At 27.7% G+C, this 21,706-nt stretch overlaps 1 protein-coding gene across 2 annotated transcripts in view; it reads left to right on the top strand.

Moving 5' to 3' along the window:
• Positions 1-21,706, top strand: part of LOC135925833 (uncharacterized) — a 109,223-nt gene that overhangs the window by 49,407 nt on the left and 38,110 nt on the right. For both annotated transcript variants that reach the window (XM_065461352.1, XM_065461353.1), the window contains 4 exons: positions 13,400-13,450; positions 13,759-13,917; positions 14,193-14,260; positions 15,372-15,448. In XM_065461352.1, the coding sequence (XP_065317424.1) occupies positions 13,400-13,450; positions 13,759-13,917; positions 14,193-14,260; positions 15,372-15,448 (355 nt within the window). The remainder of the gene's footprint in view (positions 1-13,399; positions 13,451-13,758; positions 13,918-14,192; positions 14,261-15,371; positions 15,449-21,706) is intronic.

Raw genomic sequence — 21,706 nt, 5'->3', positions numbered from 1 at the left:
TTTAGCGTCCTTGGAAACCCCGGTCCCCAATCCCATAAGTTCTTAAATCAATTGGGTAGAAGAATTTCGTTAAGGACAGGGGTCAAAAACGAGTCCCTATCTCTTAAACAAAAAGTCCAATTTGAAATCCTAAAGGGGAACTACAAATGTTTCTTCGAAACACTCCCATTTCCCTCCTAGTTTATCAAATATAGTCATTTGTTTTATATTAAAAACTTTTTTGTTAATTTTATTTATATTTTGCATCGCAACTATATTTAGATTTTAACCACAAAAAAAAATATTTTTTCGTTATAATTAAACATTTATGTTTTAATCTTATATATATTTTTTTTTCCGATTATGTACAATATCAAGAAATGTTATAATTTAATATTTTTTTTATTTTTTATTTGTTGTATTGTAATATTATTTATTTTTTTTTGTTACAATTTATTAGTGATTTTCACGCGCCCAAATTTTTATAATATATAATACTATTTTTGTTTTTTTAGAAAATAATAAAATAAAAAATTTTATAATTAATAAATATGGAAATGTTTTGAATTAAATTTACACAGTACTATATTAATTTATATTTATTAATATTTATTCCTATCTCATATTAAATATATATTTAATTACATTTATTATCACATTCATCACTAAGTTTATCAATTAATTTCGATTTCGAGTTCTCCGGCGTAATATTATCTTATTATTTTCAAATTTTTAGTAGCGTAATATTTATCTACCATTTTTAAATTTCTAGTCAAATAATAATTATTCTGAAATTGTCCAACAGGGAGAAAGAAATTGCAACCTTGTCCTACGAGATAGAGTCTCCGCCATCAAGCAGTAACAGCTTTTATGGAGTTAGAAGAGCCGATTATTTGCTATTACTGACATATCACAATGGCCTGAAAGAAATTTTTCCTTAGAAGCAAGAAAATTATTGGATTCAATGCTTATTCCAAATTTTTTTTCTCATTAGAATGTACAACTATTTTATGTATTACTTTTCAAAAACATGATGATTTGATTAAGAAGATGAGAATAGCGGAGAGCATTTTATTAGAATTCAAGGAAATTAGGGCTAATGTTTATGAAGAATTTCATATTTTATATGTTATTGTTAAGTCAAAAGCAGAGCTATACGTGTTTAATATTTGTCTCACTCGACTTGCAGCAAAGCAAGCTCATAGTTAAAACATTAATATAGGATCAGTAGAAGAGTATATCTTAGATACAAATACATTTATAAACCAAATAAATGAATGGTTTTTAATTCATTATGCAGCACTTACCAATCTGCAAATATTATTTTCATAAAAGCCTTCCCAACCTTTTTCAGATGGTGATAGAAAAAAAAATATTTGTTGGATTTTTATCATGAAGATGTTAAAGTATCTTATGATGCCTTATTAGCTGAATAACTATGTTTATAAGATTAACTATGGTTGCTACAGTCCCAAAAAAATGCTATGGATGCTCTGCATTATTTCAAACACATTTTAGATTATATTCCCAATGTATTAAAAGGGTTTATATATATTAGCAACTCTTCCCAATAGTAAACTAATGAGAGAACATTCTCTTTTTTAAGAAGAATAACAGAGCCCTGCAGATGTACCATTTGCAGGGCACGACCCGGATTTTTTTAAAGATTTTTACGGCTAAGCTCAATTTTTAGGCCCGGCCCGGCCTTTTTTTAAAATAAAATTTTCAGGCCCGACCCGGATTTTTTTAAAATAAATTATATTTATTTTTGATTTTTATAGATAATAATAACGATTTTAAATATAGGCTGTTTTAAAATATACAGTCCGGCCCGGATATTTTTTTAAAAAAATTTTTTAGGCCCGGCCTAGATGTTTTTTTTTAAATTCAGGCTCAGCCCTGGTGTTTTTTAAAAAAATTTCGGACCCGGCAATACGGTCCGGCCCGGGAGTCGGGCCTGCAGGTCTCTGAAAAACATACCAAGAAGTACAACTTTTGAAGTAGATTGAAAGGTTTGGATCTTTTGAATATTCATAGGCATTTGACCACAAGCAAGGATGAGATAATTGAAAAAATAGCTCAATCCCAACGAAGATTGGATTTTACATTGTAAATATATAACATACAAAATACAAATATACCCTAAGCTTTTTGTGTATTAATTTATATTTCTAACATTTAAATTTTTTATACTTTATATATAAATTTTAAAGCTCAAAAAATTCAAATTTCTATTTTGGGTCATTTAAGTGATTCTTTACATATAATTTTTTTATAATTCACATTAATTTAAAATTGTGTATTAGAAATAGTTATTAGTCCTAATAAATTTATGCTTGATATTTTTAAAAAACAATAATATTTATTAAAAATAAGAGCAAATATTATTTCAAATAATGATGGGAAAAATGTCTCCAAATTTGAATTTGGCTAAAATTATAATCATTATTGTTATTATATGATAATTTAGGGCCCGATAGTTTTTATTTTCTTTTAACCAATATTATAAGAATTCTTGAAAAGTTTATATCGGTATTCTATTGGTATATTTACTGATATATAATATATATAAATCATTGACTGTACCCAGGCCTTACTCTCCATATATTTTTGTAGGAGAGAATTTCAGAAAATATCAGAATTTTGAGAAATCAAAATATATTGTATTGGATGTTCATATCCTTTATACTTATGATAAACAAACAAATATAAAACAATTATACCAGTGGAGATCGCTAAGGCGTGCAGCATAATAAAAATGTAAGAGTTTACATTGGTCCAAGCTTAACACAGACAAAATTGAATTCTGCCCCTTACAATCGGAAGTTGAAAATAATTATAGATTTAAGAATATCATAGAAAATGAAATCTCCAAATAGATTCACCTATCAGTGGTGCAATAGCGATCCAAAAAATTTTAAAAAAATCTTAATCTAATCTCAAAAGCTTGAGGAACTCTAAGGGGTTGTTTTATAAAAAAAATTTCAGCATTCCCAAAATTTCTTATGCTTTAAGATTCACTGCTATCTTCAAATTTAATGGAGAACTCAAAACTTTAGAGTTAAAAATAAAAGAAATCATGTAAAAAAATTGTCATTCTTCGTTTTAATGACAGCTAATGGCTTCAAGCTATTCTGCCCACTTTCAATAGAGGAATCGAAATTCTTTGACCAATCGCTTTATTGATTTGCGGACTTATATCTTCTAAATTTGTGCACTTCTAGCCTTGTCTCTCAATCTTTTTCAAGTCTATTTACTAAATGCGGTTTTCTCCTTATAGCGTAACACAAACGCACCTCATTCCATATCAACCAAGCAGAAAGATTGAGATGAGCCAATGATAGCAGGTATTGGTGATTATCTTAACACCAACTTTTAATCTGTCGGCTTCTACTATTTCTGCTTTGAACATCTGTTCGGTCATATATTTGTAAAGGCAATTCCTTCTAAACACCTAGGCCTTGAGCTCAAAGAGCAGGAATTTAGTTTTGCGCTTGCTATTCGTTTTAACATTCACTCGATCATCTCACACAAATGTGATATATGTCACAAACAGGCAGATTCAGGCAGACATTGCCTTTAATGCATCAGGAGTAGCGTGCGAGCTACCCTACACACTCTTTGCAATTCCCTTATCAAACATGTTTAAATTCAGTTGAGATTCTTTCTATGACTGAACTCATCGGTTTGTTTCCTGGCAATAGAAGACTGGATAGAATCACTTGGTGATCTTGGAAAATGGCAAGTTCCTAACTTGAAATTTTTACTGCATCGACCCTTTGGCAACCTAAACAATGATTTAGTAACTATATATAAAATAAAATGTGATAAATAAGTGGGGGCATCTCTGATCAATAGCATTACGTACCAGTCATCATGACTACTTTTATCACTTTTGGTCCTCAAGCTCAAGACCTGATCAAAAAATTGGGTAGACAAATTTTCAAGAAGAGGAAAGAAGAATTTTATCTTCGTCAAAAATTTGAAATCCACATCATTAAATCAAATTTCTATTGCCTTATTATTCCCCTCTTGGTTTTGTTTCATTTGTTATTTCTTATGTAAGTTTATTATATATGTTAAATTTTTGTCAAAGTTATTGCATTTTTTATATCAAATAATAAAAAAAATTGTAAAATTTAAAAAATATATTATATATTATATTAACTTTGCAAAACAATTAAAAATTCACTGAAATTAATACCGACAATACCTATGAAACCGTTTTTAAGCAATGTTGGTAAAAATTATGAAAAAAATTATTATACTTATAATGCCTTGACATTTTAGAAATATATTGTAGCTATAAAGTAAATTCTTTTTAACGTTTTCCATTTTTTTGAGATATTTTCAGATGCCGTCGGGCGATTAAAGTAAAAAATAAGAAAAAATTTGATTATTTGTAAAATTACTCTTTTTTTAAGTTTTGTTGGTGATTTTTTATTTTTTCACAATTTTACTCTTTTTATTTATTGATGAAAGTATAAAATTTAATCATATCTTTAAAATTCGTCACAAATAACTTTCCATCACTCAAATCTTCAAAATATACTTTAATCTTCAATTCTATTATATTTCATTTAAAAAATAAAATTACATTTCTAAAATTAATATTATGACACATAATAATAAAATTAAAATATAGAAAATATATATACAAAGCTATTAATATTCTAATTTATTATATTTGCATGAATTCGAATCCAACCCTTCCAAAAAAGAGTCGGGAGAATTGGGTAATTATTCATAATTTTAGACCTGAACTGACTCAGCTATAAATTTTCGAGCCAGGCAGATTGTCGAACATGGCGAAAAAAAATGTCAAATTTTTTCGGAACTCTCGGATATTAGATTTTTGTTCCCGCGAGAAACAAGTCCGATCCAAGACTCTAACATATAATGATTTTGTCATCTTTCCTAATATAGCATTTTTATTGTAATGAAGGACACTAACTAAGTTATTATTTTAAAGGAAAACTAGTGCTAAAAAATCAATATTTTGTTTTAAAAAATCATAATTTGAGTAAAATTGCTGTTGAAATTAACTAATAACAGATTTTAGATTTATTGTGAAAACGAAAAAAAAATTAACGGTGGGATGTGCCAGATCAATAAAACGATAATTTTTCTTGCCATCATTTTATACCTCTATCATGATTTAATTTCTATAAGTAGTTAAATTATTTACTATGAAATAATATCTTACAAAGTGACAGACAGGGGCATACTCATAAATTTATTTATATAAGATACTGGGTTGGGCAAATATTCAAAAAATTGTATCCGGATACAGATACATATCCTTTTTAAAAATTTTATAATTTAGATTCTAGATACTTATCAAAAATTTCAATAAGATATAAGTTACAAGATACCTGTATCTTATTTTTAAAAAGTATCTAATCCTTTTTTAGAAATAGTTTTAATAAATTGACAGGATAAGAGAAAACTATATAATAATATTTACTTTCCATCATTTTTACAAATTTTTTAACTATGATCAATGGATGTCCTTTAATAACAAACGAAATAAATAGATTATTAAATTTATCCTGTATATTGTATTCTTTTATTATTTGATAACTCTAGGGTTTTTTGAGTAAGGTTTTCAGTTTTATCAATTTCTTTTTATTTTTCTGTTTAATCATAATTAGCAAAATGGAAGTCTAAAGTTATTAATATCAACAATAGGAAATCCAAAATTATCAAAAATAAAAAGAACCAAAACAAAATTAACAAAAATAAAAGTATGTCAAAATCCCTTTTTATTTTATTTTAATGATATTGCCTTCATCCCTACCCCTTTTCGATTTCAATAAAAATCTTGCTTTTTGCGAGCATTAGAAGTAACTAGTACGTGTTCAAGAAAAAGTTGTTTTCAGTTAAAGAAAATTCACAGCTACCAAGAAAAATAGAGAATTTTAACGTATAATGAAAAACGGTTAGTTCTCATATTAAATATTATTCAGTGACGTAGCCAGAATCGGGAAGGGGGGGGGGTTCAAAAATTATTTGGAGAATGAAGCTCCCAGACCTCCATTTCCCTGGTTTTTGGCCAGGTTCCGTCTATGGAAATTCTATTAAAGTATTTTTGATTTTTTTTTTGAAATTATTCTGCTTATTCTTTCAAAATATGTATATAAAAGAAGCCCGCCAACTCAAAGGAAAAGTAATCATTAAATGTAATATGTCAAAAAAATTGTGGTAATATAGATTATTGTTTGCAATAGCTTGGATAATATTATTTAAATACCCAAAATTTAATTTCTTAACGCTTATTTTATTATTTGGTTCCCATTTATATTGATTTATTATCCATATAAAAGACAGTCATAATTAAATCATTAAAACACTTATCTCCCTTTCACAAATGTAAAGTTCTAGAATGAAGATAACTGCCTTTTCTTGTTAGATCACTGATAAATTTTTTTATAAAAATAGGAACTTATATGTTACATAAGAAGTATAGCATAACCAAGCCAACGGCCCTCAAAAGGGAAATCAAATCCTCCAAATAGTCGGCTAATTAACAATTTAATGGAAACTCATTTTCCGCTGTTCTTATATAAAATTTCCAATAAATAATTATCCCTAGGCACTTTTTAAAATTTTAAAGAGCATATAATCAATAATTCAGAGTTTGAACAAAAAGACATTTTGAATATTTTATTCTTGCCAAAAATTTTAAGCAAAAAATCTTTGAACGTTTAAACTGAAGATTTTATATACTAGTGATAAAGGTCAATATGCTTCCCTAATAAAAATGGGTATAAAATAAAGTAGCATAGTAATTCGATATCTGTAAGATAAATATATTTGTGTGTTCCATATTTATAAAATCATCAAAAGCAATTTATTAGAGGCAGTGGTGGCCTTACGGGGAAGGGGCTAAATTTTAATTCATCTTATGTTTGCACAATGAAAATTTTGATAAATTTAATTCATTTTCTTAAAATAATTTAAATTTATATAACATAGCAATATATATTCATTAAATATATGTCGTAATTTTTAAAGGGATCATGACTATCCGGGATCTTCACGGGATTTTAGGGATAACTAAAAAATTAGGGTTTTAAATTAAGAAATGATAATACGAGATTATCATGTTTTAATCGTGATAAAGAGGAATCTTTTAAAAGCGTTTTCCACGAGTTTCGTTCGTTTTTTAATTTTCAATTTTGTTTTTTTTGGCCTTATGACATAAGAAATGTCTAGTATAGACAGTAGCGTACGCAGGAATTTAGTGTGGGGGGGGGTGTAGGAAAATTAAAATGTTTTTAAATAAAATTATTGGTATTTAAAAATATCAAGCATAAATTTATTAGGACTAATAACTATTTCTAATATACAAATTTAAATTAATATGAATTATAAAAAATTAAATATATAAACCGGTATATAAAAATAAATTTGATTTAAAAAATATTAAACGGATATAACCGGCGGCATATAAATACTTTAAATAAATCTGAATTATAAAATATTAAGTGGATATAACCAGCAAATGATGACTATAAAATAAATAATCCATAATAGAAATTTAAATTTTTTTGAGCCTTTAAAATTTATATATAAAGTATAAAAAATCGAAATGTTGGAAATATGAATAATTATATTTTTTATGTAAAAGAAAAATATATAAGACATTAAAAAATGATAGTACAAAAAATATTATAGAACATTATATTTTTATAATGTAAAATCCAATCTTCGTTGGGAGTGAGCTAATTTTTTAATTATCTCATCCGTGTTTGGCGTCAAATGCCTATGAATATTCAAAAGGGCCAGACCATTCAACCTACTTTCAGAAGTTGTACTTCTTAGGTACGTTTTTAATCTTCTTAAAGAAGAGAATGTCCTCTCATTAGTTGCAGTACTAATGGGAAGAGTTGCTAATATATATAATGATTTCAATATATTGGGAAAATAACCTAAAAAATGTTTGAAATGATGGAAAGCATCCATAGCAATTTTTTGGGACTATATCAACCATAGTTAATCTTTTATACCATAGTTGGCATTCAGCAAATAAAGCATCATGAGATACATTAATGTCTTCATGATAAAAATCTTTCAAATATTTTATTTTTTTTCTATCACCATCTGAAAAAGGTTCAGAGGGCTTTGCTGAAGTAATATCTGCAGATTAATAAGTACTTCTTGATTATTTAAAAACCTTTCATTTACTTGGGTTATAAATGTATCCAAAAGACCTGCCCCCCCCCGCTGCGTACGCCAATGAGTATTGGGTATCAATCGATAGCTAATCAAAATATCTATTCAACTGTAGATCAATCTCTGCCCCATAATGGGCGGTCTAGGGGGGTAGTTGTGGGGGGGGGGGGGGGGGTGTAAACAATAATTTTTTTGATATGGGTATCAATCGTAGCTAATCAAAAGATCTATTCAACTGAAGGTCAATCTCTGCCCCATAATGAGCGGTCTGAGTGGGGGGGGGGGGGTGAGGGATGTAAAAAATAATTTTTTGATATGGGTATCAAATAAAAGCTAATTTTAATATGGTTTGACTGAAAGTCTGCATTCTTGGTCTTGATGGGTATGACTTGGTCTCAGGGGTGGGGGTAGAGGGGGGTGTAAAAAATAATTTTTTTTGATACTGGTATCAAATAATTTTAATATGGTTTGATTCAAAGTCTTTATTGTTGGTCTTGATGGGTATGACTTGGTCTCAGGGGTGGAAGTGGGGGGGGGGGAGTATAAAAATTTTTTTTTGATATAGGTATCAAATAAATGCTAATTTTAATAGGGGTTGAATGAAAGTCTTCATTCTTGGTCTTGATGGGTATGACTTGGTCTGGGGGGATATATTTTAAATTATTTATCGAAATCAATAAAATATGTTGTTGATTATATTGCTTGAAAAAAAATATTATAATATAGATGATTTGCTTATAAAGAAGTGCAATAATTTATAACTGCAATAAGAAAAATTTATAATGTCATTTTAAAATTTGTGAATTGATAGTTTCAAATATAGCCGAAATTTTGAGATTTAAAAATATTACAAATTAGATTAAGTTGCTAGCAAATAATTTTATCATTAGGCTACAATGAGTTTATAAATAGCAATCACTATATTTAACCCCAGCTTATAATTGTATTTAATAATGAAGTCTAAATGTATTTAACTTTTATTTAATACCCATGTTTATGTTCTGCGTGAATAATAATATTCATTATATCTTAGGATGCCCGCTTAGCCTGATAAAATTAATATAATCAAAAGATTTTTTAATTACTATTTATTAGATACCCATAAAAATTTACTATCTTATGGCCAGTTGAAATATAGTATGTTTAAGGCCAGAAAATCAACTTTCACCTAAACTCATCTAACTCAAAAACTATTATAGATGCTCTAATTTTTTTTAAAGATTAAGAATTGAGCTATACATTGATATTAATTTTTGGTTGATATATTACCTTTAAATGTTTTCTCAAGTTGAAGCAACTAGTTTTGTTTCATGATAAAACCTCGGCCACATATGACAGCAAAATTTATATATTGTGTTAATTTTTTTTATCGAGATTAAAATAATTTGTGAAATAAGGAAAAGGAAATTCCATTTCATCATCATTTTCAAAGGATATTCCTTTGTCGATATGATCTGTACCAAAATTATTTTCATTATCATTCTATACTGTCGACATTTAAAAAATTTTATTTTTTTGAAAATTATATTTTGCATATTTTTAAATGTAAATTTAAATTTTAAAATAAAATAAAAATAAAAGATTATGATTTTAGAATTAATTATAAAATTGTTATAATAATTTTTGCTATTTATTTAGTAACGGCTACCGTTATCTCTCTTTTTAAAAAAATGTTGCTCGCTAAAGATATCGATACTAAAAAAAATAGCTATGGAATATCGTGCTAATATAGAACACTGCATATTATATATTTCAAGTTCAGGATTGGAACCGAAAAAAGATTTAAAAAATTGTTTTATCTTCATTCGCTTTTATTTCTGTAAATTCTATCCAACTAGACATTTTGTTAACATGTTGACCCCTCCCCCCCAAACCAAGTCATACCCATCAAGGCCAATCATACCCATCAAGAACAAGAATAAAGACTTTCAATCAAACCATATTAAAATTAGCTATTTGATACCCATATCAAAAAAAATTATTTTTTACAGCCCCCCTACCCCCACCCCTGAGACCAAGTCATACCCATCAAGACCAAGAATAAAGACGTTCAGTCAAACCATATTAAGATTAGCTTTTATTTGATACCCATATCAAAAAATATTTTTTTACACCCCACCCCTACCCTCACACCTCACCCTTACACCCACACCCCACAACAAGTCATACCTGTCAAGACCAAGAATGAAGACTTTCAGTCAAACCATATTAAAATTAGCTTTTATTTGATACCCATATCAAAAAATATTTTTTTTACACCCCCCACCCCCTACCCGCACGGCTCACCCTTATGCGCGCGCCCCACAACGAGTTGTACCTATCAAGATTAAGAATGAAGACTTTCAGTCAAACCATATTCAGATTAGCTATCGATTTGATACCCATATCAAAAAAATATTTTTTTACAACCCCCCCCCCCACCCCCACATTCACTTCCTAGACTGCCTATTATGGGGCAGACATTGATCTCCAGTTGAATAGATCTTTTGATTGGCTATCGATTGATACCCATATCAAAAAAAAAATTTACATCCCCCCACCCCCCCCTAGGCCGCCCATTTTGGGGTAGAAATTGACCTTTAGTTGAATAGATCTTTTGATTAGCTATCGATTGATACCCATATCAAATAAATTATTTTTTACACCCCCCCACCCCCCAGACCGCTCATTATGGGACAGAGATTGACCTTCAGTTGAATAGATCTTTAGATTAGCTATCGATTGATACCCATATCAAAAAATATTATTTTTTATACCCCCCCCCCCACTCCCCCCCCCACCCCCTAGACCGTCTATTATGGGGCAGAGATTGACCTCCAGTTGAATAGATCTTTTGATTGGCTATCGATTGATACCCATATCAAAAAAAATTATTTTTTATACCCTCCCTCCCCCCCCTCCACCTTTACCCCTCTAGACCGCCCATGATGGGGCAGATATTGACCTCCAGTTGAATAGATCTTTTGATTAGCTATCGATTGATACCCTAGACATATCTTATATCATAAGGCCAAAAAAACAACATAGAAAATTAAAAAACGCAACGAAACTCATGGAAAACGCTTTTAAAATAAGATTCCTCTTTATCACGATTAAAACGTGATAATACCGTATAGTTCTTTTATCCTTTAAAAATTGAAATTTTAAAGGGATCCCTTTAAATCCCGTGAAGATCCCGGATAGTCATGATCCCTTTAAAAATTACGACATATATGTTAAAACAAAAAAATGTAAATATATATTTTAAAAAAGACTAAAATAAAAAACTAAATTTTATTATAAACGATGAATTACGATAGGCTATATGAAGCCGTGAATTGATAAGAAATTTGAAAGGCAAATTTCTATACCAATATTCTGGTATATATTGAAATATTCTCTAGTATCGATATTTATACAATATACATATTTATATAATATTTTATTCAAAAAATTTTTAATGTAATCTTGCAAAATTCAAATATATTGTGGATCACATTCATTTTTTTCAAATTATTTTTCTAGAGAGTGAGTCCGTGAAGACCCTATGATTACATAACCAAGATATTACAATTAAACATATTAAATATGCAAGATAAAATTATGAAATTTATTAGGATTGTAGAATATATAGATCTTGATAAATAAGATATTCTTTGTTCACCTTCATGCATGCCATGCGCAGATTAGATTTTCAAGAGGACAATATTGTTCTAATCTAATAAATTAAATGGATTAATTAAATATTTATAATTTTATTTGTATTTTTCTCAAAATTTAAAAGATATTTAGTCTAAAGTTCATATATTTATTTATCTTTTCAATTAACTTCAATCGTGGTAAGAGTGATAATGTTTTTTCTGATTGAAAAGATAGGCATTTTTATGCTTCACTTGTTATATTAATTGAAACCACTCTCCTCAAAATGTCTAAATTTTTCACTTGCTTTGACAAATTAATATGACCTTTCATGTAGTTGTTCTATACTGCAATGGATTTGACAAAAGTGCAATTTTGTCTAATATTATCCTTCATTAAAGTCAATCTAAAAAACAATACTGGTGAATTTTATTTCCTCACCAAAATAATTTTATAAACAAAGAAATGTTTATAAAGGGCTTAATATAAAATAGCTTTTTATGCCCAAACTACATACTACTCATGATGAGGACCTAATAGCAAGATTTTTACTATGTAAGAATATTATTTCTTAACATACAATTTCCCCTTTTTTGCTAATTTTGGAAAGAAATAAGAATTTAATGATCCCCCCCCCCCCCCGCGCTAGCAAAACTACTTTCACTTTGTCTTATTTACACATAACTATTAAGAAATAGAGTAATATTATAATCTGATTATTTGTTATGGGAAAGGGTTGAACTTGATTCAAAAGATAATTATAAATGGGATAAAAAAAATATCAAGAAGAAAAAATATCACTATTATGTATACATGGAAATAGCATAATTTCCGTACGCACTTTTGGCCGGGGTATAATTTCCTAAAAATATTTTTGGCTTTAGTTTTGCGCTATGTTTGAAAAAAATATTTCCAATCCGAAATTTTTGATATTCCTGTGATGAAGTAGTTTATTATACCATACTTTATATTATAAATTCAGACCCTTAACTACAGAGTGCATTTGGGAGCGGCTCCCCTCGCCCACTAAATTTTCCATCTCTAGCCAGAAATTTTGAATTATCATTTAAAAAGTTTTAATTTTACATAAAATTACGCTTCTAAAATTCAGTTATTTAAAATTATTTATATTTTACTAAAATAATTTGCTGCATGAGGCTTAATTCATATAATAAGCTCCTATTGCAAATTCTATTTTAAAAAGGATAAAACCACGCCTTTAATATTACATAAAATTACGCTTCTAAAATTCAGTTATTTAAATTATTTATATTTTACTAAAATGTAAATTGCATACATGAGGTTTAGTTCACTGCATATGCTCCTATTGCAAATTCTATTTTAAAAAGGATGAAACCAGACATTAGTGCATAAGAAAAGCAATCCCCCCCCTCATAAACTATATTGCTTTTACCCCCCCCCCCCTTATACTAAAATTGGCAGTGATAGAAGCCCTGTAGAAAAGGATAATAGTAGAAAAAATATGATCGAAATATTTATTTTTTTAAAGTGTGGTCCATAAGTGCCCCCTCCCTCAGCTAAAATTTAGTTACAGTATATTTCGTTTTATATTTTTCCATTTATTCATTTTAAAACATTTTTATTTATCAAACAAATATTCTAGGGTATGATCTAATCGAATGGTTACTAGAAAAATTTGATATAGAAGACACCGGTAAATAATTTTAATTTTTATAAAGTTTTGAGTGATTTAACTTTCTGTAAGAATAAAAAGGATGGAAGGAAAAATTATACATCCATATTCCACCATCAGAGAGAAATACAAAATTATAGTAAACACTCTATTTAGTAAATATGAGAATTAAAGTCTAAATGCTAAGTATCCTTGTTTTATTTAAAGAGTAATTTAACAAATAAGCTAAATTTACAAATATTTACAGCTATAAATAATATAAATTTGATTAAAAGAATTCTTTTTAAAAACCATTGAATTAAAAATTTTATTATAATTTTTATTTTTAGAAGCATTGCATTTAGCAAATTCGATCTGCAAATTAGGCTATATATTCCCAGTTAACGATATGAAAAATTTGACTGTCAAGGATGATAGTACACTTTACCGCTTCCAAACATCATTTTTCTGGCTTTCACATAACCTCAATAATGAAGATACGGATTACGGTGATATAACGCATTTTCCTTCCTTTCCCCCTTCCCCCTCCCAAAATTTGCAACATGAAATATGATCGCTCTTATTATTTTTTAAAAAGTGGTTAGTTTTAGTTCTAGTTCCCAATTGTGAAAAAAGGGTTCTAGGTTCCGATTCATAAATTTAATGTGGTTTCGATTGTTCTCGATTCTGGTCCCGGCTTCGAACTCTGATTCCTTGAATGTTTATTCTCATTTAATCCTATTTTTTTATCATATAATGACATATATTTAACAAATTAATTTAGCGATCTATCTAGTCAAACGTAATTTAGATAATAGCAAAGATAACGTGCCGTTAGAGCCTTATGAAGAAGTAAAGTGTTTTAAATAAAACTTTCCCGCTCTATAAATATTGTGATTTTCCTTTCATCTAAATAAGTTTACTTCAAAATTTTTGACTTAATTTTGATAATTAAAAAATAAATATAGAATAGATTATTTAAAGTAATCCAATTAATAAGTTTTTTTTAAATATAATTTTAACAGTGGTTAAGTCTAGATTAAGTTATATTTACTCTGAATTTGAAATCCTTTTCGTAATCTTTAATATATTTAGATATAACTGTAAAACAGACAGTTGTGGCTAAGGATGCTTTCATAGTATTCTCTATGATCCGTCTCTAATCATGTATCCATTAAGATATTCAAGTCAAAGTAATGAACATTTATATCATCTTTAATAAAATTGACTTTTGACGGATTATTGATGGATCGGATGTCAGTCTCCACTATGAAAACGGCCTAAGAAAAATAAATTATAGTTTTAGAGCTGACCTAGTTATTTTTTTAAAAATAAATCCGAAAACAATCAAAAGTGATTTCGAATTTTGTTTGAATATTACACATTCATAATAAGATTTGGATAAATAATTTTTTCAATGTGTGGCTTCTAAATTAAACTGTTGAGTTTTACGATAGGGACCAAAAAATAACGTACTATATTCTACCTCCAAATAGGAGTGGTATTTTAGGGAAATTTTTTTTTAAACTGAGAAATTTCTAAAAAATAGACAAGGTCCACTTGTGTTTATATTCAATATTTATTCTTATAATATTCTAGTGATCCATCTATCTGTATTTAGCTCCAAATCGAATTAGATTAGTTTATTTTAGGGAGATCTTCAATTTTTGAAATTTTCAAAAATAAATTTTAAATTCTTAATAAAAAAATAATGTTTCAATATGAAATTTTAAAATATTAATCTTTTGTATTATCAAAATGATTTATTAAAAATTTTATTAAAAAATTTAAATTTGTAATAGCAGTTTTTAAAATTATGACACCATTTTTTACAATAATAAAGCTATTAAAAAATAATGACATAGAATAATAATCAAACAATTATTTATATATTTTGTAAAACAATATTTTGTAAAACAATATTTTGTAAAACAATTATTTATATTTTTTGTAACAAAATTAGGAAAATTTAGAAAAGATCCAAATAAAATTGGGTGACAAATGGGAATTCGTGTGTCTTCAAGCTGAACAGCAAAACAAGTTGGTAAAATATAGATGATCAATGAGTAATAAAGCCGTATTGTTGTTAAGACTAATAAAACGGTGGCACTCAACCATCTAAAACATTAAATATATTTAAAACAGCATAAAATTGATAAGTTAACATTATGTTGCCCACTCGACAGCCCGTCATGGTGTATTAGTGATTAGAGGAAGAAGAATCTCGCTACACGGTTGAAACATGGAAAAATTAAAATTCCTTATATATAAAAAAACGAAATTTATAGGAGATTTCGACAACTAATGTTAGGTTGTGATTAGCCAGGTTGGAAAATTCTTGGGAATTTTTATTGCAATAACTTTCCCATAGGAATTTTGGAATAACTAGGAATTAACGGAAATTTATGGGAATTAATGATATTGCTTAAATTGTAACCAACAATTTTCAAAAATACATAAGTAATCTATTTTATACAGAATGTATTTAAGCTATTCATCATTTTTATAAGAAAAATAATTTAATTATTTTAAACGATTTTTAAATATATTTAAAAAATTGTAAATTTGGGGAATATTCTTTTTCCCTTTCAATAAATTTTCAGGAAATATGCAGGTTTAGCTAAGAATTGAAGATTTCTTTTTGAAGTTTTATAAAAGGCAATAGTTAATGGAATAAATATTAAGAGATGATCAGTTAGTTTTGAATGCTGTTTGTGGTTATGCGCTTAACAGGATTTTTAAAAATAATAAAAACGAAAGAAAAAATTAGAGAAGTAAATAAAGACTTATTTAGTAAATATGATATTCATAATGGATCCTAATTTGAATGATCATATGGATAAGAAGATAAAAGGATTTGTGAGCTATCATAGAGATATGAGTTAGTAAGATGAATAACGAAAGAGAAGACGGTTACTAAAATTTAGGCATTAGATTTAACAATTAATACATATTTTAATAAATAAAGATGGTATATAAGCACTTTCATTTGGAGAAATTTAATTGGGAATGAGTTAAATGAGAGGATTTGACAAAAGTTTTCTCTAAGAAAGTATGACCATATAAGGGGAAAACATAAGGATGTTCATAAGGTGGAAGAAAGGGGTACTATATTAATCTAGTTATTATAAGGCTCATACAAAGACTAGTAAAGAAAAAGAGGATCCCAGCGAAAGCGAAATGATAATCAGGCAGCTACTGAAAGATTTAGAATCACTAGAGATATAGTATTAACAAAACAAGATTAATAAATTAACATTTTTGTAGTTTGATAACCATTACAAACTACTGATGTATACTATGATTAGCCATTGATTGAAAGGTCCCTAGTGGAGAAAACATAGCACATTGAAAACTTAGATAAAAAGCATGTAGAAATGATAAAAGAGAGTGGTCCCAAGAAAAATGAAACAAAGTAAAGTGATGGAGCCAACATTGAATATAGAAATTTCTAAGACAATATGGAATAAAAGCTTTTACAGGAATAAATAAATGAATGGTTGTTTAATTGTCTTTAAATTTCTTATCCATTCCTGCAGTTTATAAGTTCATCTAAACATAAAGAAATATCAATTCAATTTCCTTATAAACTATTTTCCGACTCCACACCGCCCCTAGTTATATTTGATAAGGATGACACGTGATCACGCCGACCCTTTATTTCGATTATGCTTTATTATACAACTTATTGAGAAGCTATTATTTATCTTTAAGTTTATTTTTACAAATTATATTATTTAAATTTTATCATTTTTTACCTAATTTTTAAAAGTGTTTATAAATTAATAACTTAAATAAAAATTTCCAACTTTTAAAATAAATAAATTTAGGAGCTACTATGTATTTAAAAAAAATTCAATCGGGTGGGTACACAGGTATAAAATTGAATTTTATATTACCATATTTCAAATTAATTGCCTGCTTGGACAATCCCATCCAATATCAAATTATTTTTGTTCCACAACTTTATATTATAAAGAAGGGTTGAAAATTATTTTCTTTGTCCTACAATATACAAATAATTACACTGGTAATTATATTAACCTTATTTTACTATGATTTCTACATCCTTTAAAATAAGTTTTCTCAGAGTATCAAATGAAGTCAGACAACTCATTTATTTGCAAATATATTGGCTCAGATGTTAAACGCATTTCCAAAATCTCCTCAAAAACATAAAAAGGCTGATAAGTATCTTATCTAAAGCAGAAAGTAGTCATTTAAACGTGAATTTCTTTGCGTCCCAAGTCATTTATTTATCTATTAAGGCTTTACTTTAGTAGAAATAACACCCAAAAATATTACCTAACAGTAGCATCTTCGTAGTACTATGGGTAAATGCTTCATTTAAGCCGATTTGCTGCCTAAAAAATGGCGAAACCAAATCTTTATCCTAGAATTATCACTTTAGCCTCGAGCATTTTATTAAAATCTAAATTTGAAGAAATCATAAATATTAGCACATTCCTACTCTTAGCGGATTTTCTTCAATACAGTTCTGTATATTTAAGAAATTTTTAACCACTATCCAAATATATTCACGAGAGAGAAGAAATTGGAGGTAGGCGTGCCCACCCCCCCCCTCCCCCATTCCAGATACAACACTTTACAAGAATAGCTTAATAGACCTGAGTAATAACGTTCTAGTTCATGTCTAGTTACCTATTTGTTGGAGGGGGGGGGGGCTTTAACTAGTTATATTTTGAATAAGTAAATTTAGTCTGTAACCATTTACAATATATATATATAATTATTAACTGTTAATGTAATTATTATAATTTAATTTTATATATAATCTTTATTTAAACTTTTTAAATTTGCTTAATAATGAATCTCCTCCATTTTAATAATTTAATTTGATATATAAGCTTTACTTCAAAAAGGGTGTAGAACCTATAGGTATAACACGGTTCCATTCTGGTTTATAGTTTAACATTTAAAACTGCTTAGTTTTATTTGGGTTATTTTTGAGTAAGCCCAACTTTTTTTCTAAGAGATATTTATTACAGACACATAACACATTCAATCCAAAAAATTTATTTTGAGTATATCTATAAAATGATATTTAATGATTCCAATTGTCATCAATGGACAAAAATTTTTTATTTCATATGAAATGACATAAAATTTCGTTTATTATTTACGCATAAATAAGTATTACATTTTTTGCAAATAATTCTTGAATAGGCTTTTACGCAATACTTGCACCTTTGCTTAATGGTTAAGGGCATTAGATTGACCTACAGTAGAATAGACAAGGGGGTGGGGGGGGGGTTAAACCCCCCATAACTTTCGGAATTTTTTTTTATTTATATTTTTTTTTTCATTTAAAATTTTTTTTTTATATTGTGAATAATTTCATTTAAAAAACGGTTTCAATTTAGAAATAAAATAATATATACGATATCAAAAGAAATATATTTAAAAAAATAAATAATAATTTTTAATTTAAAAATTATATGAACTAAAGTATTTACCATCTCAATTCTTGTGAGATATCGGATGCTTTAAAAGCCAGCTATGAATCAAAAGATATCAACAATATCTAATGTATTGAATAAAAAAAATTGATATTGTTACAACCAACAGAGCAAGAATAATTATAATAATTGACAATCATTTAGTTAGGGAGGCAAGGCTTATCATTAAGTGCTCATAGAATATCTGCTGGCCCCTTAACATTTAAATACTCTTCTCATATGAATGGAATTTCAAGGAATTGTTGAAACTTTTATGCAATAATAATGATAACTATATAAAGCTACTTGAAAGCTCTGGATGTCACCTACCTTAGTCCAAGTATTCAAAATGAATAATAGCCATATGCAATAGGTTCATATTGAAGGATTTTTTCTACAAAAGTGAAAGCATCACCATGTTTTGGTGGAGACGACTTCGGATGTTGGTAACATAGAGCAATTATCCATAGCAGTAAGGTTTATTGATATGGAATCAGGTGATTTCAAAATGAATGAACTCTTTGTTCAGTATTTATTGACTTCACTAAATAGCATCCCTTCAAGACAGATTTAAATTTAAATCTAATGAGTGGCCAAGGATATGATGGAGCACCCTCGATGAGTGGTCACGTTAAATAGGTGCAGTCAAGAATTAGAGAGCTTTATAGCACAGGTCTATATGTTCTCTGTAGTTCACATTGCCTAAATTTGATGATATATGAGGCATGCGAATTTCAAAACATCTAGAACAGTTTACGTAAAAATATTTTAATTTAATTGAAATTTAATAGATTTTATTATGTATTATAGATATCATTTTATAATTCTAATATATTTATCAAAATTTAGAAACAATATCGTAGGTTTGTGACTTTTTCACACCACCCAAGAAGAGGCCGCTTTTTATCCGAACGTTTGATTTGATTTAAATAATCAAAAAAAAACTAAAAAGATTTTCTCCAACTAGATTTATGACAACAATCAGTAAATCATTTCATCAAATTATATAAAATTATTTTTGCAGCGCTTGAATCCCATATGTAGTAAAGAAAAAGATTTCTTAGATGCTGAAAATCTTTTGCTAGCTATTACGAAGCCACAATTTTTAATTTCAATTCAATGTGTATATTTTATATTTAATTTATGATTTTAGCAAAATTCTGCAAAAAATTGATTTGCAAAGGTATTGTTGAAATATTAACAAATATCAGAGATAATGTGGATGAAAATTTCATGAAATATACGAGAAAGTAAAGGAGATCGCTAATATGTTTTAGATTGTTAATTATTGATGCATCTACGATTGAGGATTTTTATAAAATAAATATTTTTATTTCCCTTATTGATACATTTTTATTTCGATTAAAGGAAAGATTTATTAGTCACAATTTTATATTAAAAAGCTTTTTTTCCTATGCCGGTTGAGTTTGATTATACTTGAAACGCGAGAAGATATTAAGAAAATCTCAGAGTTTTATTCTGATGATTTATCAGGATCGTATGATAAGTTATTTTGTGATATCAATGGTATAAAAATCTTGATAGAATTGAATACTCTTTGAGACCAAAAAATGCTTTGCAGATCCTTTCAGTGTGTAATTGCACTTTATATTTCCTGCCTATTTTTAATAAAAGTATTGCATTCATTTGCAATAAGAATTATTTATATTTTGATTCATTTGTGTTAATTATAATTGTTAAATTATATTTTTTTAAATACAGTACAAGAATTACTTATATTTTATTGATATATTTGTTTTAAATATAGTTATTTACAATAAATTTGTAATACAATATGTATAAAATTTCTACATTTGAAATTTATTTTATTGTATATCATTAAAATAAATACATAGTTAAATAAAGGGGTGTTATTTCTACTAAAGTATTTTAATAATAAATAAAATCTATAATGAAATTCTCTAAAATTTAATTAAAATAATTATTTTAACACTCAATAAGATATATTGAGTGATCATAAAAAATGGAAAGTTGAAGGGGGGGGGGGGGTAATTTTCTTCTTCTTTCTACACTAGATGGATTAATTTACAATTGACTAAACATTGATAAAATTTTTAGAATAATGCTTTCAACCGCTTATTAATCATAAATTTGGCCAAAATTCTGTTATTAATATTTTTTTCATTTATGCTGGTTACTATAGTGGTTAGACACTAATAAAGCACATAATATTGCCAAAATTTAAAAATAAGAATTGAAGGCAAAGGTCCTAAAAAAATTTAAACCCCCCTATGGATGAATCCTGGCTACGCCACTGATGACCTACTTTGTCATATCTTATATCCAGCGTCTATAATGGAGCCAGGAATTTATTACATAAGAATCCAATAAATGGAAAACTATTCCCATCTAATATCTGTTCGATATAACTCCACCAGCATATCGTTTCATCCACCTCATTATGAAGTACGATATCCCCATTAATACCTTAATATGATTTTATGACATTAGTAGACTTTCCATGGTATATTTTAAAATCATATATAATCCCGTAAGGGCCATATAGGGAACACTTTTATTCCCCATTTATGGGGCTTTGATTTAATGTATTGTCCTAATTTAGAGCGTCCCTTGAAGAGGATTATGAATCAATCTACAGCAAGCATCTCTTCAAATTGGATTTTTTTAAAAAAAAAATTTTTAGTTGGTATATGTAGGGTTGTATTTTAAATAATTTGTTGTATCCTTTATCCCCTATTTACCATATCTTTGTTATTATTAATATAGAAAAATTCCGGATTAAAAGGAAAGGATCGGGACATTGTTTCTGCTACTTGTGGAATAGATGTTTAACCTACCAATACTGTCGTATAGAAGG

The sequence above is a fragment of the Gordionus sp. m RMFG-2023 genome, chromosome 3 (assembly GCF_954871325.1).
Source record: "Gordionus sp. m RMFG-2023 chromosome 3, tfGorSpeb1-WG-v2, whole genome shotgun sequence".
Taxonomy (NCBI): domain Eukaryota; kingdom Metazoa; phylum Nematomorpha; class Gordioida; order Chordodea; family Parachordodidae; genus Gordionus; species Gordionus sp. m RMFG-2023.
The sequence above is the reverse complement of the archived record's forward strand: the minus strand, read 5'-3'. Positions and strand labels throughout refer to the sequence as shown.